Source organism: Etheostoma spectabile, chromosome 11 (assembly GCF_008692095.1).
Source record: "Etheostoma spectabile isolate EspeVRDwgs_2016 chromosome 11, UIUC_Espe_1.0, whole genome shotgun sequence".
NCBI classification, from domain to species: domain Eukaryota; kingdom Metazoa; phylum Chordata; class Actinopteri; order Perciformes; family Percidae; genus Etheostoma; species Etheostoma spectabile.
The window spans coordinates 1,674,259-1,690,000 of record NC_045743.1 but is presented as its reverse complement, the minus strand read 5'-3'; the positions used below and the strand labels follow the sequence as shown (position 1 = coordinate 1,690,000).

At 41.5% G+C, this 15,742-nt stretch overlaps 1 protein-coding gene across 8 annotated transcripts in view; it reads right to left on the bottom strand.

The window, feature by feature from the left end:
- Positions 1-92: 92 nt before the first annotated feature.
- Positions 93-15,742, bottom strand: part of fam124a (family with sequence similarity 124 member A) — a 30,908-nt gene continuing 15,258 nt past the window's right edge. For 2 of the 8 annotated variants that reach the window (XM_032529947.1, XM_032529953.1), the window contains 2 exons: positions 11,317-12,083; positions 5,185-6,739 (listed from right to left, as the gene is read on the bottom strand). In XM_032529947.1, coding sequence (XP_032385838.1) covers positions 5,903-6,739; positions 11,317-12,083 — 1,604 coding nt within the window. In that variant the 3' untranslated portion in view covers positions 5,185-5,902. Of the gene's footprint in view, positions 104-574; positions 584-5,184; positions 6,740-11,316; positions 12,084-15,742 lie in introns of those variants that run through there. The other 6 variants (XM_032529949.1, XM_032529954.1, XR_004334136.1 and 3 more) reach the window with 5 other exon arrangements.

Below are 15,742 nucleotides of genomic sequence, written 5' to 3'. Positions count from 1 at the left end.
GGGAATGGAACCACCAACCCTGCAATTAATAGACAAAATATTGCTGTCACATTGTGTCTATTGTAATTGCAGGGCTGATTGTGAAACCTCCAGTGTACACACACTGAAAATTGACTTTTTAGGGAGTGTAAACATCAATGACGTCTATGTTTTGGTCAACATACTCAGCCCGTTTTCACAATATTATAATCACAACGTAACGCATTATTGCAAAAGAGTTCTTAGAAACGTCCATTTGAGAACATTATGATATGTTAAATTAATCAGCACCACTTGCGACTTTGTATCTGTATATAGATAAAAGATATTACAATCATTTTGAGATTAATCAGCATTCACTAGTAGTTTTAGACATTTTGGGCATGAGAGAAAGTGTATATTTCAGAATTCTCAACAATGATTTTAATACCTAACATTTACACGTGCATGTCACCTGTGTTTCCAGGTTGACGTTTTTTTATTACTCCATGAGAGGTTTTCCAACCATTTCAAAATGTGTTCATTTATCGTTGTCTCTGTGTGACTCTGCGATGCCTCCGCCTTTTCCCCACACCGCAGCAACTTAATCCCTAACTAACGGAGACTGTCGCCAGGCTCTCCATTCAGACCGCTCACCCAGTCCCTTTTTTTCACCACCTGACCTTTGACCCCAAAGGGGAAAGGATAATGAACGGAGGAGGAAGAGGAGGAGTAGGAGGGGTTTACAGAGCACAATAACCACAAATCACAGGAATTCTCTGTGGAAAGAAGAAGAAGAACAACAATAACAAGAGGCAGAAGAAGTAGAAGAGGCAGAAGGTAAAGAACAACAACAACAACAAAGATGAACATGATGATGAAAAACTACTACTATAGCTGGCTAACCCATTAATCTTTGCTTCATGGTACAGGCCCCAGAAGAAAAACAACAAAGAAGAAGTAGAACAACAACCACAGAAGAAGAAGAACAACAACAATAACAGAGGAGTAATAAGAAGAAATAGGACAACAACAAAGAAGGAAGTGGATAAAGATGAACAAGACTAATGGATAAATAATAAAGATTCAAGTTAAAGAACAGTGTTGTATAAAAGATGAACAAAAGAAAAGGAAGACAACAAAGAACAAGAAAAAGCAGACCAAGTTGCAAAGAGATTGCTGTTGCCAGTATACAGTTTTAAAGCAACCTATGTGAAAAAGTCCAGTGTTGAGGAAAGATGCACTGAGCACAGTTGGGATGTGATTGACAGACTAATTTCAGTGTCCTACTTCCCTTCAGGCTCCTGGGCCTTTGGGCAGTTCAGGCGGGGAGGGATTAGAGGGGATGCTGGTGTGCGGGGCCGGGCGGGGCCGGGCTGCAACAACGCCAGCAGCGCTGTGAGCCGGTGTCGCCAGAGCGATCTGCCAGGTACGCCACGGCGGATTAAAGCTACTAGTGCTGGCACTGTGAGAGGGGCGACGTGAGGGGACGTGTCCCACGTAGCCTTCACCCCCGCAGGAGCATGGCTCTGGAGAACCGTGGGAAAAATGTTTGGTGGTTGTTATTTTGAATGTCAAGACAGCAGCTTTAGAAAGCAGAAATACCCTTAAATGTTTGAGAAATGTCCTAAACATTCACTACTGCAACAAATAAAAAAATAAACAGCCAAACAGAGTTTTGCATCATGTTGGTTTCTAACATTGTATCAGTTACAGTGGAGGTTTTGGTTTGTGCGGCTTTTAAAACACATGTTAGTGATGAGTGAAGTAGTTGTAGTAGCATTTTCAGCCTGTTTCCCTATTGCACCATCTGCTGCCCTTTGCTACTGAAGGGAGAAGCTGTCTTCTGCATTCAAGGTTCAGTTTTGTACTGTATATCTGCAGAAATACCCGTACTTCTGGTTAGGAATAATGCTTTGCGTCAGGGGTCTTCAACATTTTTTAGGCCAAGGACACCTCAGCTGAAAAAGAAGGACCCCTTATAAAATTAGTTGTATTATACTGGGCCTACAACAACGTGTAACGTGCGCCCTAGAGCCTACACATACCTTTTAATGTTGCATAAACACTAATATTATTAAAATAATAATTGTTGACATATTCATATATTTATACATCATGTTTTAACGTTAAATTGTGGTACAGTGACTATTCAAGCTTAACTGTATCTGTGGATGGCTACTTTATGGCTACCTTATCTATGGGCCAGTAAACCTGTCATCAAAAAAAAAGTGTCTTTACAAATAATGTGTTGGATTCATGTTAATGTATATTTTCAGACATATTTTATTGTCATTTTTTAAAGCTATCAACCAATAATTTGGTGGCCCCCCTGCAGCAAGTCATTCTCGTCAGCACACAACACTCCCATTCTATGCAAATATTACTTTGAAAACTTATTTTTGTAGAAGAAAACTTAAGGGTATAAATGTACTGTTGCATAAAACATGTCAAACTTTGTCAGTCAGGGATCTCTGGATTCCAACTTCCAGACTGATCTGTTTTCCAGACTTCCTCACTGTAACCTCTGCACTGTGGAAGCAATACGTTACACCGCTCTGTGTCGATTGGTTGATGATGACATCACCTCCGCGGGACTGCAAGTAGACTTTGCCATGGCAACCAGTGTGCACTATTATTGGACATCCCGCTTCAGCTTGTATGGAAACCGCACAAGGAGATTCACACCTGTTTAAGTGCTCAGACTGTGGAGAGAGGCAGGTTTCGCAGGCTGAGCTGAAACAAGAGGTTGCTACATTTGTCCCCAGACACAAGAGCATTACAGTGAAACAGCTCAGTGATGCTGTTTGAACAAGTCCTGAAAAACTCATAGGATGTATAATCTGACTTTATGCAATAAGAGATTAGTTTAAAATCAAGACACTGATAATAAAATCCCTTAATGTGGAAATCATGTTTTAAAATGAAATCTTTGGACTCAAAGTTCAACACAAGATGGCAGCATTTTATTGCATTAAAAGACTATACCGTCTAAATAAGAATATTACACAGTTTTACATGTTAGAAGATCACTCATGTTTCTTCTTTGACCAGGAGGTCAGGAGGTCTTGTTGAGTCTTTGTTTAGTGACAGTTTAAAACTCATCTTAAGACATTTGTTGAGTTTTTTTTTTAATGTTATTATGCACGACTGACCATATTCTGTCTTTAATCTGTAGTTTTCTGTGCCTCACTATCCACCAAACTATGTACCTATGAAGTCCCTTTAACTTTTTATTCACATGAAGTAAGTACTCCTCAGTTTCCCCTTGTTTATTACGGGGTTTAATCACTTGAGGTATAATTCAACAGCCTGTCTCTTGAACAAGCTCCCCCATAAACATCAGGACAGAAGAAGCACATCTTCCACCACAGACTGAAAACTCTATTCAGACTCTAACTTTGCCCATAAATTAATAATAACCAAATAGTAAAACTGTCTCATATTGTTTCTAAATGTAGCACTTGAAGCTATTTGTTGGAGTTGATGTACTTGCATGATTGTTTCCACATGGTTGAATGCACCTATTGTAAGACACTTTGGATCAGCTAAATAATTGTAATATAATGTAATGTAATCTGCAGAACGTGGGCTAAACTTGAGTCCAGTTGACTGCATTTACTACCTTGGTCTGACTTTTAGTATCTTCTGATGCTGATATGAATATTTTTAATTAAAATGGCCCCTCCAAATAGCCAAAAAAGCCATTACAACTATTTTTTTTGCCAATATGAGTGTTTTGATTTTTTATTAGTTATCATCTGGGCATTTGCACTCCAAGCCAATAGGGGGCTCCCACGTAGTTATGGTGGTGTCCCACATAATTACACATCTGTGCACTTTGATGATGTGCTTGGTTGGTAGCACATGGCACAACTTACACCTTAAAGCGCCCATATTTATACATATCATTTTCAGGTTCATAATTGTATTTTGAGGTTGTACCAGAATAAGTTGATATGGTTTCATTTTCAAAAAACACCATATTTTTGTTGTACTGCACATTGCTGCAGATCCTGTTTTCACCCTGTGTGTTCCTGTTTTAGCTACAGAGTGAGATCTCAGTTCTGTACTATCTTTGTTTGTAGTCACACATGCGTAGTAGCTAGGTAGGATCACATCAGCTAGATAACTTTCTCCAACTTTGGTCAGTACAATAGGGTGACCAGACGTCCCCGGTTTCCGGGGACAGTCCCCGGTTTTGGTGACCTGTCCCCGGCTGGATCTGTCCCCGGTTTTCACTGTGACTGACAGACCCGAAATTGGATTAAAAGAAAGAAAACACTGACCAAACGGAGCCGATCGAGCAGCTCTGCTCAGAGATGTTTTAGAAGCCGTATTTTACGATGCTAAAGACACTGATTATTTACATGGAGTCTGGTGGGTTTAGCGAACACAATTTCTGACTTTTATGTTTTAAAAAATAATCTTAATCTTTAACAAAAAGGTCAGCCTCCTTAGAAATCCCTCCCATAATGTTGTCAGACACTTAGAATATTAATCTGAGTCTGTCAGTAGCAAAACGAGCACTTTATGAACTCAAATACAAGCTGGACAATTATCCGATTAACTTCCATTGTAGCTTGTTTCTCTGCTGCCGACTGCAGCGATCTCGTTTTATACTGCATCAATGTCAAAGGAAAATATTTCCTTAATAGTTTTTATTGTATCCGATACTCAGCTCTAGGTCTAGTGTCCCTGTTTTAAGTTTTACAAAAATAAAAACATGACGTGTTTTGGAGTTATATACGCTGCTGAGCTGAAAATGTCCCCGGATTTTGTCTGAGAAATCTGGTCACTTTACAGTACAAGGCAGGATTAGCTGGAGACTTCTCCTAAGCAAGGGCACACTTGTGGAATACCTGCAGAACAGGGACATGGAAGTGGGTCTTTTGTAGATTATGGTGACATAGTGTGTGTTGTAGCAGTGTTTTGCCATTGAAAATGAGCTAGCATGCTAGTGCTAGCATGCAACAGTCATCTATTTTGTCTCGGCTAGTTACGTAGAAAGCCGTGGAGATTTTGAACAGCTCACCAGGAGACTGAAGGCAGAGGACATTCAGAAACCTGTATCTCACTCAAAACAGCATAGATAAAAAAAAACATTCCAAGTTTGTATGTGTGTGGAAGCACCAGAGACACAAAATAACACCCCAAATCCCATAAAAAGTGATGTTTTTTTTTTTTAAATTCCGCGCTATAAGTCAAACTTCAAGTTCACAGTGCTGTAAGTCATCTGCGTCAGTTTAATATTCTTGATGTAAGGAACAGACTCAAGGCCATTCACCACAGTAAGTGCCAGTTTCCTAACTTAGTTGTTTGACTTACCAATTACCACACTGAGGTGCCAGCTCATGGTATGAGTTTCTTTTATTCATGTACTACTCTATGATATCAGGACTATCTGTATTGTTTAAACTCCCATAAACTCTGCATAAAATATGAAACAGCCAGTCACTTTGCTGTCATTCTCACTAACTTGACTAAGCTACTTGGGGGCCTTCAGACTTTAACCTGCTTTCCCTTTAATCTTAATATGTGCTATGTATAAATAAAGTTTATTATATTCTCATATTAATGCTCAAACCACATTAGCATTTTAAATAAACACTTTGATGTAAGTAAAATAGAGAATCAAGGCTGGAAAGGGACCTCAAAGTGTATAGCACACAATACATTTATTGAATAGTGTATCTGTACAGAGTGATGTTATTTCTCCTTTAAATGTGCATTATATAACCTGATATTTACACAAAACTTAAAACTACAAGCAACAAACGCAACATTTACAAATAACATGAGAGCATCACATACAGTTTGTGCTGTGCTCCAGTTTACACTGTTGCTGTAATTTTAGTTTTACTATCAAACACCAGAGGGCAGAGTAGAGCTGTGGATGGTCTTTACTGGCCTGAGTGAATCCTCTCAGCTAAACAGTAATACATCAAATGTAGAATTCTTGATCATCTTCTTCTTCTTCTTCTTCTTCTTCTTCTTCTTCTTCTTCTATCTTGTCTGTCTCTTCAACAGGTGCACTAATAATGCTGCAATTGTCAGACTGGTTTATGGAAACATCACTCAGGGACGTAGTGTTCGTACTGCTGCTGAGGATACGTGACCCAAACAAGGTGGAGGGAGTGCTGTTGGCGGTGAAGCTGTTTGGAATCCGTCCCAGTGTGGCTGCCCTGTAGGCATTCTCTGGGAGGCCAGGAGAGAGGGATGGACCGATGTCTTCTGGTGGTGCCGATAGGGGCCGAGAAGTCTGTGGCAGGCTGGATTTGATGTATGCAGACACCACTGTGAGGTCCACATTGCTGCCTGGATTCACTTTGTTTCCTGTGTCCACATCTGTCTCTTCAGCCCCAAGCAGAGCGTCCAAGTTGAGCCGGAAGGGCGGGATTAGGGAGGAGCTCCGGTTGAGGGAGTGGCTCCTGTGATGGGGGCTGGGAGGTGGTCCGGGCGAGGAGCAAGTGGAGTGGGAGCTGGCTGAGCCCAGGTTGGGTAGAGAGAAGAGGGAGCTGGACCGGTGGCCACTCCACTGGGCCCTCCAGGTGTCCGGATGGTGCTGGTCAACCCACTGGTCCTGCTCGTCACAGGCCAGAGGGTGGGAGCTGTGGGAGGCCTGGTGGACGCTGGGACGGGATGTTGACCGGTGGTGGTGCCGACGGTTCCTGTAGGAGGCGGCGCTGCGGGTGAAGGTGGATGGAGCTGAGGCTGACTCAGTGACAGACGAGGATATGTAGCAGGGTTCTTGTTGGTGTTTGAAGTTTGCACCTTGGACCTGAGCAGGAAGGAAAAGAAAACCAATGAGAATGTTTACTGTAACAAATTTTATTATTTATACTTCCACAATCCAATTTTAGGATGAGGAAAAACGTATTTGTTCTAACGAAAGATGAAAAAATGTTTTGTTTTCCATTTTCAAGTTAACACATCTTGATAGTTTTTAAGTAAGATATGTTTTAGCCTAATAATCAGACTGAATTTCCATTTTAATTGTTGTAATTGTTGCATTGGTGACTCCTACTTGCACAAAGGAGTGTGTGATGAGGAGGCAGGGCATTTCAGGTGTATAATAATCTTATCATCTACCAAGATAGTCCAAAAATAACAAGAGCCTTAAGCACCTCGCACCTTGCTTCTGCTTAGTTTTGTTTTTAACTCTGTCACCTCTGGCAGAGAGATGTACAGGGTTTCCCCCGAGCATCTATTCAGAGGGGGCGTGTTCAGGAGTTTCTAGAAAGTGTTCCTTCCCCTGTCTGATGTCATCCTTGGCTTATACCTTGTCTTCCCCTCCTGAGTTATCTGACAATTTGCCAGAACTTCTTTGAGGCAAACCTCTTCCTACATCTCTTTTTGCTTCCACGGCCACAGAGGGTGCAGTCCTTACTTTTAAGATTTTGTCTCTTGCCTTATATCTAATCTCCTACTTATTACATCACACATACTTGACTCGAAAAAACGGTGTGTGGTTTGCTGGTTTGAAGTGTGCACACATCCTTCTTTAATAAATACCAGTTTAGGTGTGAGAAACGCATGTTTGTGCTGTTACCTCTACAGAGGAGAGTGGACATGGCCCATTTGGATTCCATGTGCCCAATTTCCCACAGGTCTGCCTGGTTTGAAGTTGCATTAAGTCAGTGTTATGTATTGGCCAGAGTTCTGATTACTTTTCTGGCAGGTTTTGTTGTTTGATACTAGCAAATTTGTTACGATTAAACAATATTTAACCTGAGCTTAAAAGGTTAATTTTTAACCCTTGAAATCACAGTTTGATTACAATATTTTTGTCAAATAACTTGCTTTGTAGAGTACTATTGAAGTGTTAGAGAGCACGGCAACTCTTCCATCTTGTTGTATGTCCTAAAGAGGTCGTTAAATATTAGGTCACAGGGTTACATATTCCAGACTTTTAACTTCTCCCTGTAGGGCTCTCATGCAACCAAGTGCTCCTCACGCACAGTAAAGGCAGCAAAGTAAAGGAGAACGTGGCACAAGGGAACCATGGTGTTTACAAGAAGCCCCCAACAGGCTTCCTATTCTCATCCTGGCCACTTTATGAATCACACCAGCTGGAGAATTCATCAGCGTCTGTGCAGCCCCATGTGTATTACGCCTCCATTTATGGACCAAAGCATCACAAAATACAAAGACTCCTGTTCAGAAAACCTGCTTCACCCCAAATCTACAGTCTGATTATCATCCACAAAGCAACTAGTCTGGAAAAGTAAGAAGCAATATGGTAGATTCCACTGTTGTTAATGTGGAAATGTTCTTTTCTTTTTCACATGTAAGGCCGTATTAATTTCATTGTTCTGTCAGTTCAGTTTCTCCTCTGTTTTACTTCTCTCCAAGTATTATAATGCGCAGGTCCCTCCTTCTCTGTCTGCTGATAGTTTCACCATGTTTCTGTTCTCATGTCTGCTCCGTCATCCGGCTTTCCAACCAAACAATACAAGCAGAAGCAATAACTTTCCACACAGCAGCCTCAAGGCAATTATTTCCAAGAGCGGGGGAGATGTAGGAGAGTTTGCAGATTTCCATGTGTTCACGTTCAAAAACAAAAAAATATCATGGAAGCAAATCTTAAAGTTCCCGGAGAACAAGAGCTGAACTGTGATCTACCACATCCTCATGACAGACTTAAGTCAGTGCATGAAACATGCAATGTATTTCGAACATTGATAAATATCCTTGCTGATCATGATTGGCTCATACAAAATATTTCTACAGTACATGTAACTTTAACTTCTGATGTAGTATCCTAAATTCATCATTTAAGAAGGAATGTATACAAAAATAATGATCTACTATTTTGCATAAAAGTAAAAGGTTATGCCAAGAAAATGGAAAAAAACAACCACAAAATTGCGAGAGTTTTGACTGGAGTATGTCTATTTATAGTAACCGTGTGCAGCTGGTTACGCAAACAGCTTGTTAAGGTGACACCAGTTTATGAGAGTGTCTTGTTGAGTGTGTTAACGCTGATTTAGAGGATAGCAATCAGACCAGACTTTAATATCTGCTGACAGTATTTATTTCTTTTATAACGGCATGCTGGGTACAGCTCGCTCTTGCTACAGCACATTCAAGAACAGATGAAGAAACCAGAGATGTGATATTGTAGCAATCTCAAACATTTGCATTGCTCAGTGCCCAAGGATGCGCAGTGGAGGGGGGAGCGGTGTGTGTGTTCCAAAACCCCAGGCACAGCAATAGGCCCATTCAGAGCAGTCACATTTTGAATTGCACTCTTCAACTTGATGCTATGCCAATGTTGTCTTCACAACTTTGTTTTCACTGCCCTCAAGTGGACAACAAGAAATCGTCATTAAAGGTTTAAAGTAAGAGTTAGGGGCTTGGGAATGTATTGTACCAATGACGGTCCTCACGAGGATAAAGTACAAATGTGTCTGTGTGTGTGGAGAAGAAAGTGAGAGTGTAACAAAGCCCCAATGTTTTCCTCTCTGTTAAACCACCCTTTTTGGTTCTTCTCTCTCCTCTACAGTCCATTGCCTGTTTTCTGCCTTTTACTCTCTTCTGCACTTTATCTGTCTTCTTCTTTCCTTCGCTCTGAGCCATGAAGCGGTTGTATGGCTGCATACTTATCCCTCCCACACTGGAAAGAAAGAGGCAGTGAGTGTAGTCGACTACTGTTGAGGCTATGATTTAAAACCTAATGACACTTTAGGAAGGCCAAAGCAAAACCTGTGTGTGTGTGTCTGTGTGTGTCTGTGTGTGTGTGTGTGTGTGTTTATCCTAAAGATGCTGAAGGTCAACCGCATGCATTTAGTGAAGCTATATATTTGCATGTTAGGGTGAAAGCGCGTGTGCCTCCGTCTGCTAATAGGACATGACAGGATCTGTCCAGGTTTCCGTGAGGAGAACGTGCTGCAATGCTGGTGAGGAGCCACAGCAGGGGGCGCTCGGTAACGAGGATGCTGAGTTGGCGATAATCAGACACTTACTCTTGTAAACTTCAGTTATGTTGGGATGAGCCAGGTCAGCCAGAGATCTGACCTCAGCGAGACCAAAACACCACCAATGAACAGTAATCCTCAACTACACAATACTACAGAAGTTGATAAAACAAGTTTGATTGTTACTCTTTGACTGTGGTTTTCCAAAAATGTATTTGATTAATTGCAAAGATTAGTTTCTAACAGTGACAATGAAACATTCAGAATTTGCTGCAAGTCTTAATTTCTGTGGTTTCTCATAAAAGATGCTGAAATTATTAAAACTGATTGCCATGTTGTGTTTTTTTGTGTTAATGAACATTGGGGATACCATGACAAGAATGCTTTGAATTTACAATGGGGTAAATACTTATAGAACTACAACAGAAAGGAATACTCTGACTTCACCACTCAGTACATATCATATTTCCAATGATTATTTTGACATTGTGAGAGTTTTCCAATCTTTGTGCTAAGCTACGCTAACTACTATCATGACACAGTGTAAGGATGCTGTGTGTTACAGTGCAGAGGACATGACTTCATGCCAGGTGGCAGTTAACCATCATGCATATGGTCTATTGTCATGACAGATTAGCTTATTGTTTCTATCAGTGCTGTTCCAATCCCAGTAATGGACTGCTGCTTAATCGGCTTGAACTTTCAAAACTACTTATCTGGCCGCCTGGACACATATCCCCTCTGAAATTGATACCGTCCAAACATGTGTGTGTGTGTGTGTGTGTGTGTGTGGTGTGTGTGTGTGTGTGTGTGTGTGTGTGTGTGTGTGTGTGTGTGTGTGTGTGTTGTGTGTTTGTGTGTCTGTGTGTGTGTCTGTGTTCTAACAGCATAAATCTTTGTGTGATTATTCTGAGACAGATGTGTACATGCAACCGTTTTACAGTGTGGATAGATAATGAAGGATGCATGTATGGCTGGATAGATTGAATGGGGCTACAACTTGAGTAGATTCAAAGCTGCTTTGCCTACTGTGTGAGTTTGTTATTTTTGGCTGCAGAATCGGTTTGACATCCCTCTCTCTCTTTCTTCCTCTCTTTCTGCTTTGATTGGTCTTTCACCCAGAGACAGTGACTCTCTCTGTATTCTTCTGTGCAATTATAAATACAAATTGTAGATGGTGTAAGTCAACTTTTTTCCTTCCTTCATTCTGTCTTTCTTATTTTGTCATTGCAACTTGGTGGCTACAGTCTGTGATCTGAGTGAGACTAGAGTTTCATAGAACTGAAGATAAGATACTGACAGATTTGTCCTGATCCAAAGAAACTGGGCAATTATATACTATCCACCATTTTACTTGAGTCTCCCTTGAAAAGGAAAAATAGTTCACGACATGGACACCTACAAACAAAACACTGGCACCAACTCAAAGCTCTCTTACCTGCAGCAGGATCTTATTTCCATCGTAGTCCTCTGTCTGCCAGCGGACTTCACTGATTGGGCTGCAAGGGTGGGGTAGCAGGGGCACCAGCATCCCAACATCTCGTACCCTCATTTCCATCACCGCTGACTCCAGCACTGCCGGACTCTGACCTCGTGGGAGCCTCTTAAATGACAATTGGATCTCCATGTCCGGGTTGGAGTACACCACAAAGAAGCAAAAGTCCTCCTTCTTCTGCGCTACCCTGCGCTGAAGCAACAGCTTGTAAAGCTGCACCATGTCAATATAATTTTCATGTCGGCAATAAACAGTGAATCGCACAATTTCTTTCCCATAATGGACCTGCCGCACAGCCCAGAGCGGCGTGCCAGCAGACAGAGTGAAAAAGTCCTGGCTGCATGGTGCCAGCGGTAACATCCGCCGGCCATTGCTGACTTTTTCAGTGTGGTGGTAGCGCCAAGGTGGCCTGTGCAGAGTGTGGTGCAGCATCAGTATCTGCTCCTCGCCACCGTCCGCCTCCTGGAGGAAGACGATAACCGCCAGGGCTGGCTGGCCGGCTTCAACCGAGCTGCCGTTTTGATGGTGCTTGGGCCAGGAGACGGAGGCCCGCTCTGAGACTCGGAAGAGCTGAAGCTCAGGGTGGACCCACGACAGGACTGCATCGGCAGCCCGCTGCAGAAACTTGCCGTGGCCAGGGTCGGCGATGAGGTGGACGCTAACGAGGAAGGGATCCTGGAGCTCGCCCATGGATAACTCACCTCCACACACAACAGCATCAAGACAAGAGATATGAGAGGGGGCATGAAGAGAAATGGGATGAGAGAGACACAGGGGAAGATGAAATTATATTATAATCAGCTTGCTGACTTTGAGAAAACAAAACTAGACATTGTTACATGCATACAATGAAACTGTGACATGCAAACAAGTATGGTTAAAGTTGGGAAAAGATCCTGGTTATGGTTAAGTTTAGGCAACTTAAACAATGAAAGTCAGAGTAAGATTGCGACCCCTTACCATTCCTCATAGAAAGATTTCTACATAAAGGGCACACTACTTTTTCTGCATTAACACTGAAAGTTGACACTAGATGTTAATCAGACTCATTTCAAATCAATATAATTCTCAGCCGTACTGGGGCTGTTTTTTACTCAACGTTTTCTTTCTTCTTCTTTGTTTACCTCTTTGTTCATATTTCCCCATCCTTTCCCTCCCTCCTTCCCACAGGTCTCTCACTCCCGACCTTCTCCATTTCACTCATCCACATCTAACTCCATCTTTCTCCCAATTTCTATGTTTACCTTTCTCCCTCCCCTCTCACCCTCCCTCCTCTCTCCTTTCCACCAGACCCATGTGGAGCAGGGCTCCTCCATGCAGGCTCATTAGTGCCATTAGGAGGTCATTACTGAAGCCCGGAGGAATGTTTCAGACCACAGCAGGAGAGATGCATTCAGGTGTAGCCTCCCGATAAACCTCTGACCTGGAAAAGCTCGGCACCCTGGCACAGGTACTGCAACATTAATACTTAAATATTCCCCAACTCCAAGTCATATTTAGCCAGTGTTTTCCTTCTTGCATGTTACACGTACACATTCACAGAAATATCTCCTCATCTCCATGTTCTCTCATTTTGCTACGGTCTTTATCTGACATCTCGGGGGACTTGTCCCATTTCGTCTGTGCTTTGAGGCAGTTTGGGAAAGGACACAGTCTTCTTGTCCCTGGCACAGCAGACTGTTTGGCTGTTGCCAGAATCCCTCCATGAAACAGAGGCCAAACAGGGGCAAGTTCAGTCTCATGAGTCCCGTTGGCCTTTGTAAAAGGACAGCTGACCAGAGAGGTGACATTTTCTAAATGTTAAGATCAGGTTTCGAGGAAACATTGTTCAAAAGGTGGCCATTAGAGCTGTAACGACGGCCAGCTCATGGTCCGCAATCATAAACAAGACGGGGCTCGTGTTTTCATACATGGTTGAATCATTTTTAACAAAGTTGGATGTAGAAAAACAATATTTTTTTATATTTTTAATATAGTTTTTTTCAATTTGTTTTTTATTTATATAATTTATTTCTCTTGCTTCTGCATTAAGTTTAGTTCTTCTACTTTGTTTAAACAAGGTTGGCAAATGAAAACATGCTGAGATAATGTCCATGAACAGGTTGGACTGATGAAAAAAAAAAAAATTCTTCTTCAAAAGACCCCGATTACATTTTTCTGAAAAATCATCATGTCAACATTTTCAGGTTGAGACCATTGAGGGTGTACACTACAGTGCTTATGTAATGTATCTGCCTCCTCTGGTTTTTCAATGTATGTAAATAAAAAAACTACTAGAAACATAATAAATGTTCCCCTGGTTTGGATAAGGAAACCCCTTAACAGGGAACTTCTTAAAAATGGAAATTATAATTATTTCCACTCGTGGTGTTCATGACTTACTTGTGAATCCTTCCTGTTGATGGACAATAATATCCTTGTGAGTAGGTCACAAGTAAGTCTTGGATGTCAATCATTGACTTTATTTACAATTTCTGTTATTTAAAATTGTAACAAACTAAGCCTGAATAGATTTGATAAGGTGATTTGAAAGAAATCTGATTAAATAAGCAGATTTAATATTGGATTTACAAGCCATAAAACCCTAACCCTAACATAAAGTGTCCTTGTGGGTGAAGAGATAAATTCAGCAGGATCAAGATAGATCCATTGTTGGTTTAAGCTGGATGCCAGGGAACAGACGTCCTGACACACACACACACACACACACACACACACACACACAGGTTGCCACGCTCTTTAACAACTGCCTAATTGATCCATTTAACTGCCATGAAGACACCAAACACAGGGATGATATGGATCTTTAAGGTACTGTACAGCACATTGCATTGTCACACATACAGCTTGATTTCTCTACACTAACTCCTATTGCACCCAGTTCTCACAGTGTCCTTTTTTCAGGAGTCAGAACATGAAATGAGCCCAACAGGAACAAAGACTGTTCGGCTTTTTCCTAATTAGAACTGATAATAAACAATAAAACAAACAGAGCAGCAAACACATTACTCTTGCTTTGGTTGAAAAGGTTTCGTTTCTTGCTCTTCATTTTCATTCCACTCTTTTTTGTTTTTTTTAATCAATTGTTGCCTATTGCCAAGGAAGTAATGGTTTAAGCTTGGTTTATCTGCCTGTTTGTCAACTGGATTATAGAACAACTACTTTCCTAATGTTCATAAATAAATAATAATCCCGGAAGGGGAAATTACAATGTTTTCACTATGTCGTTATTACACACAGGCCTGAATTACACACACATGTTCAGTACCTATGAATGTACTAAACGGAGAGATGTCAGAGAGAGGGGGCTGCCCATAGAAAGGCGCCCCAAGCAGTTGGAGGTTCAGTGCCTTGCTTAAGAGCACCTTGGCAGTGAACCTGCACCTCTCCAGCTACCAGTCCACCACCATAATTTGGTCCGTATGGGGACTTGAACGGGCGACCCTCCAGTTCCCAACCCAACTCCCTACAAACTGAGCTACTGACACCCCCACATGATCCAAATCACAGGGTATGGTGCATCTGTGCTGCATTCATGTGGTGCCTGAATAATTGGAAAAATTAGTTGCTGACTGAGATAGAGCATGACCTTGGCAGAGTTCTGCACCCTCCAAAGTCCTCTTCTTGTTTGTCTATTTTTACACACGTTCACCTGTTTTATCTCTATCACTTTTATGTCCCCGCCTTTCTACTCATCTATCCAGAGTTCTTGGGAGACTGTAACTAAAATGACTCTGGGATTAAAGAAGAATCTAAGTTTGGGTGAGGATCGAGGCCACCATTAAACTGAAGGCCACACACACTTGTTTATTTCTGTCTGATCGGATTAGAATCAAACAACAGTTTGAAGCACGTGGATGATAAGTATCCAATTGGATATTTAAAATCCTAGACAGACACTTTGCCTTCACGAGTACTATTGTCAACTTTTAAAGACACATGTGCAACTAAACCAACTACACAATACATTTTGAGTACCAGCTAACGCACATTCATCATCAGTTCACCATGACTCACTTAGAAACTTGAAAGCCAACGTTGCTTGAAAGTTTCTGAAGAGGAAATAAAATGTTGGTTCAATCTACTCGGAGTAGGTTCAGTGAGAGTTAAGCGCGTGCACCACCACAATAAAAAGGCAGGATGAATGGAGCCGTGATACTACGATTCCCCATGGTAACAAACACTAACAAACTGGTCGGTGGAAATACTCATGCGCACATACAGCTGCTTGAGTCAATGCGTTAGTTCTAATATAATGTATTAATTTCATATTTATTCACAGGTAACCTATAATATTACTAGTGAAAACTGGAATGGTAGTAGTGGCTTTACTAATATGCTCCGCATCAACAATGTTGTAAAGAATGCT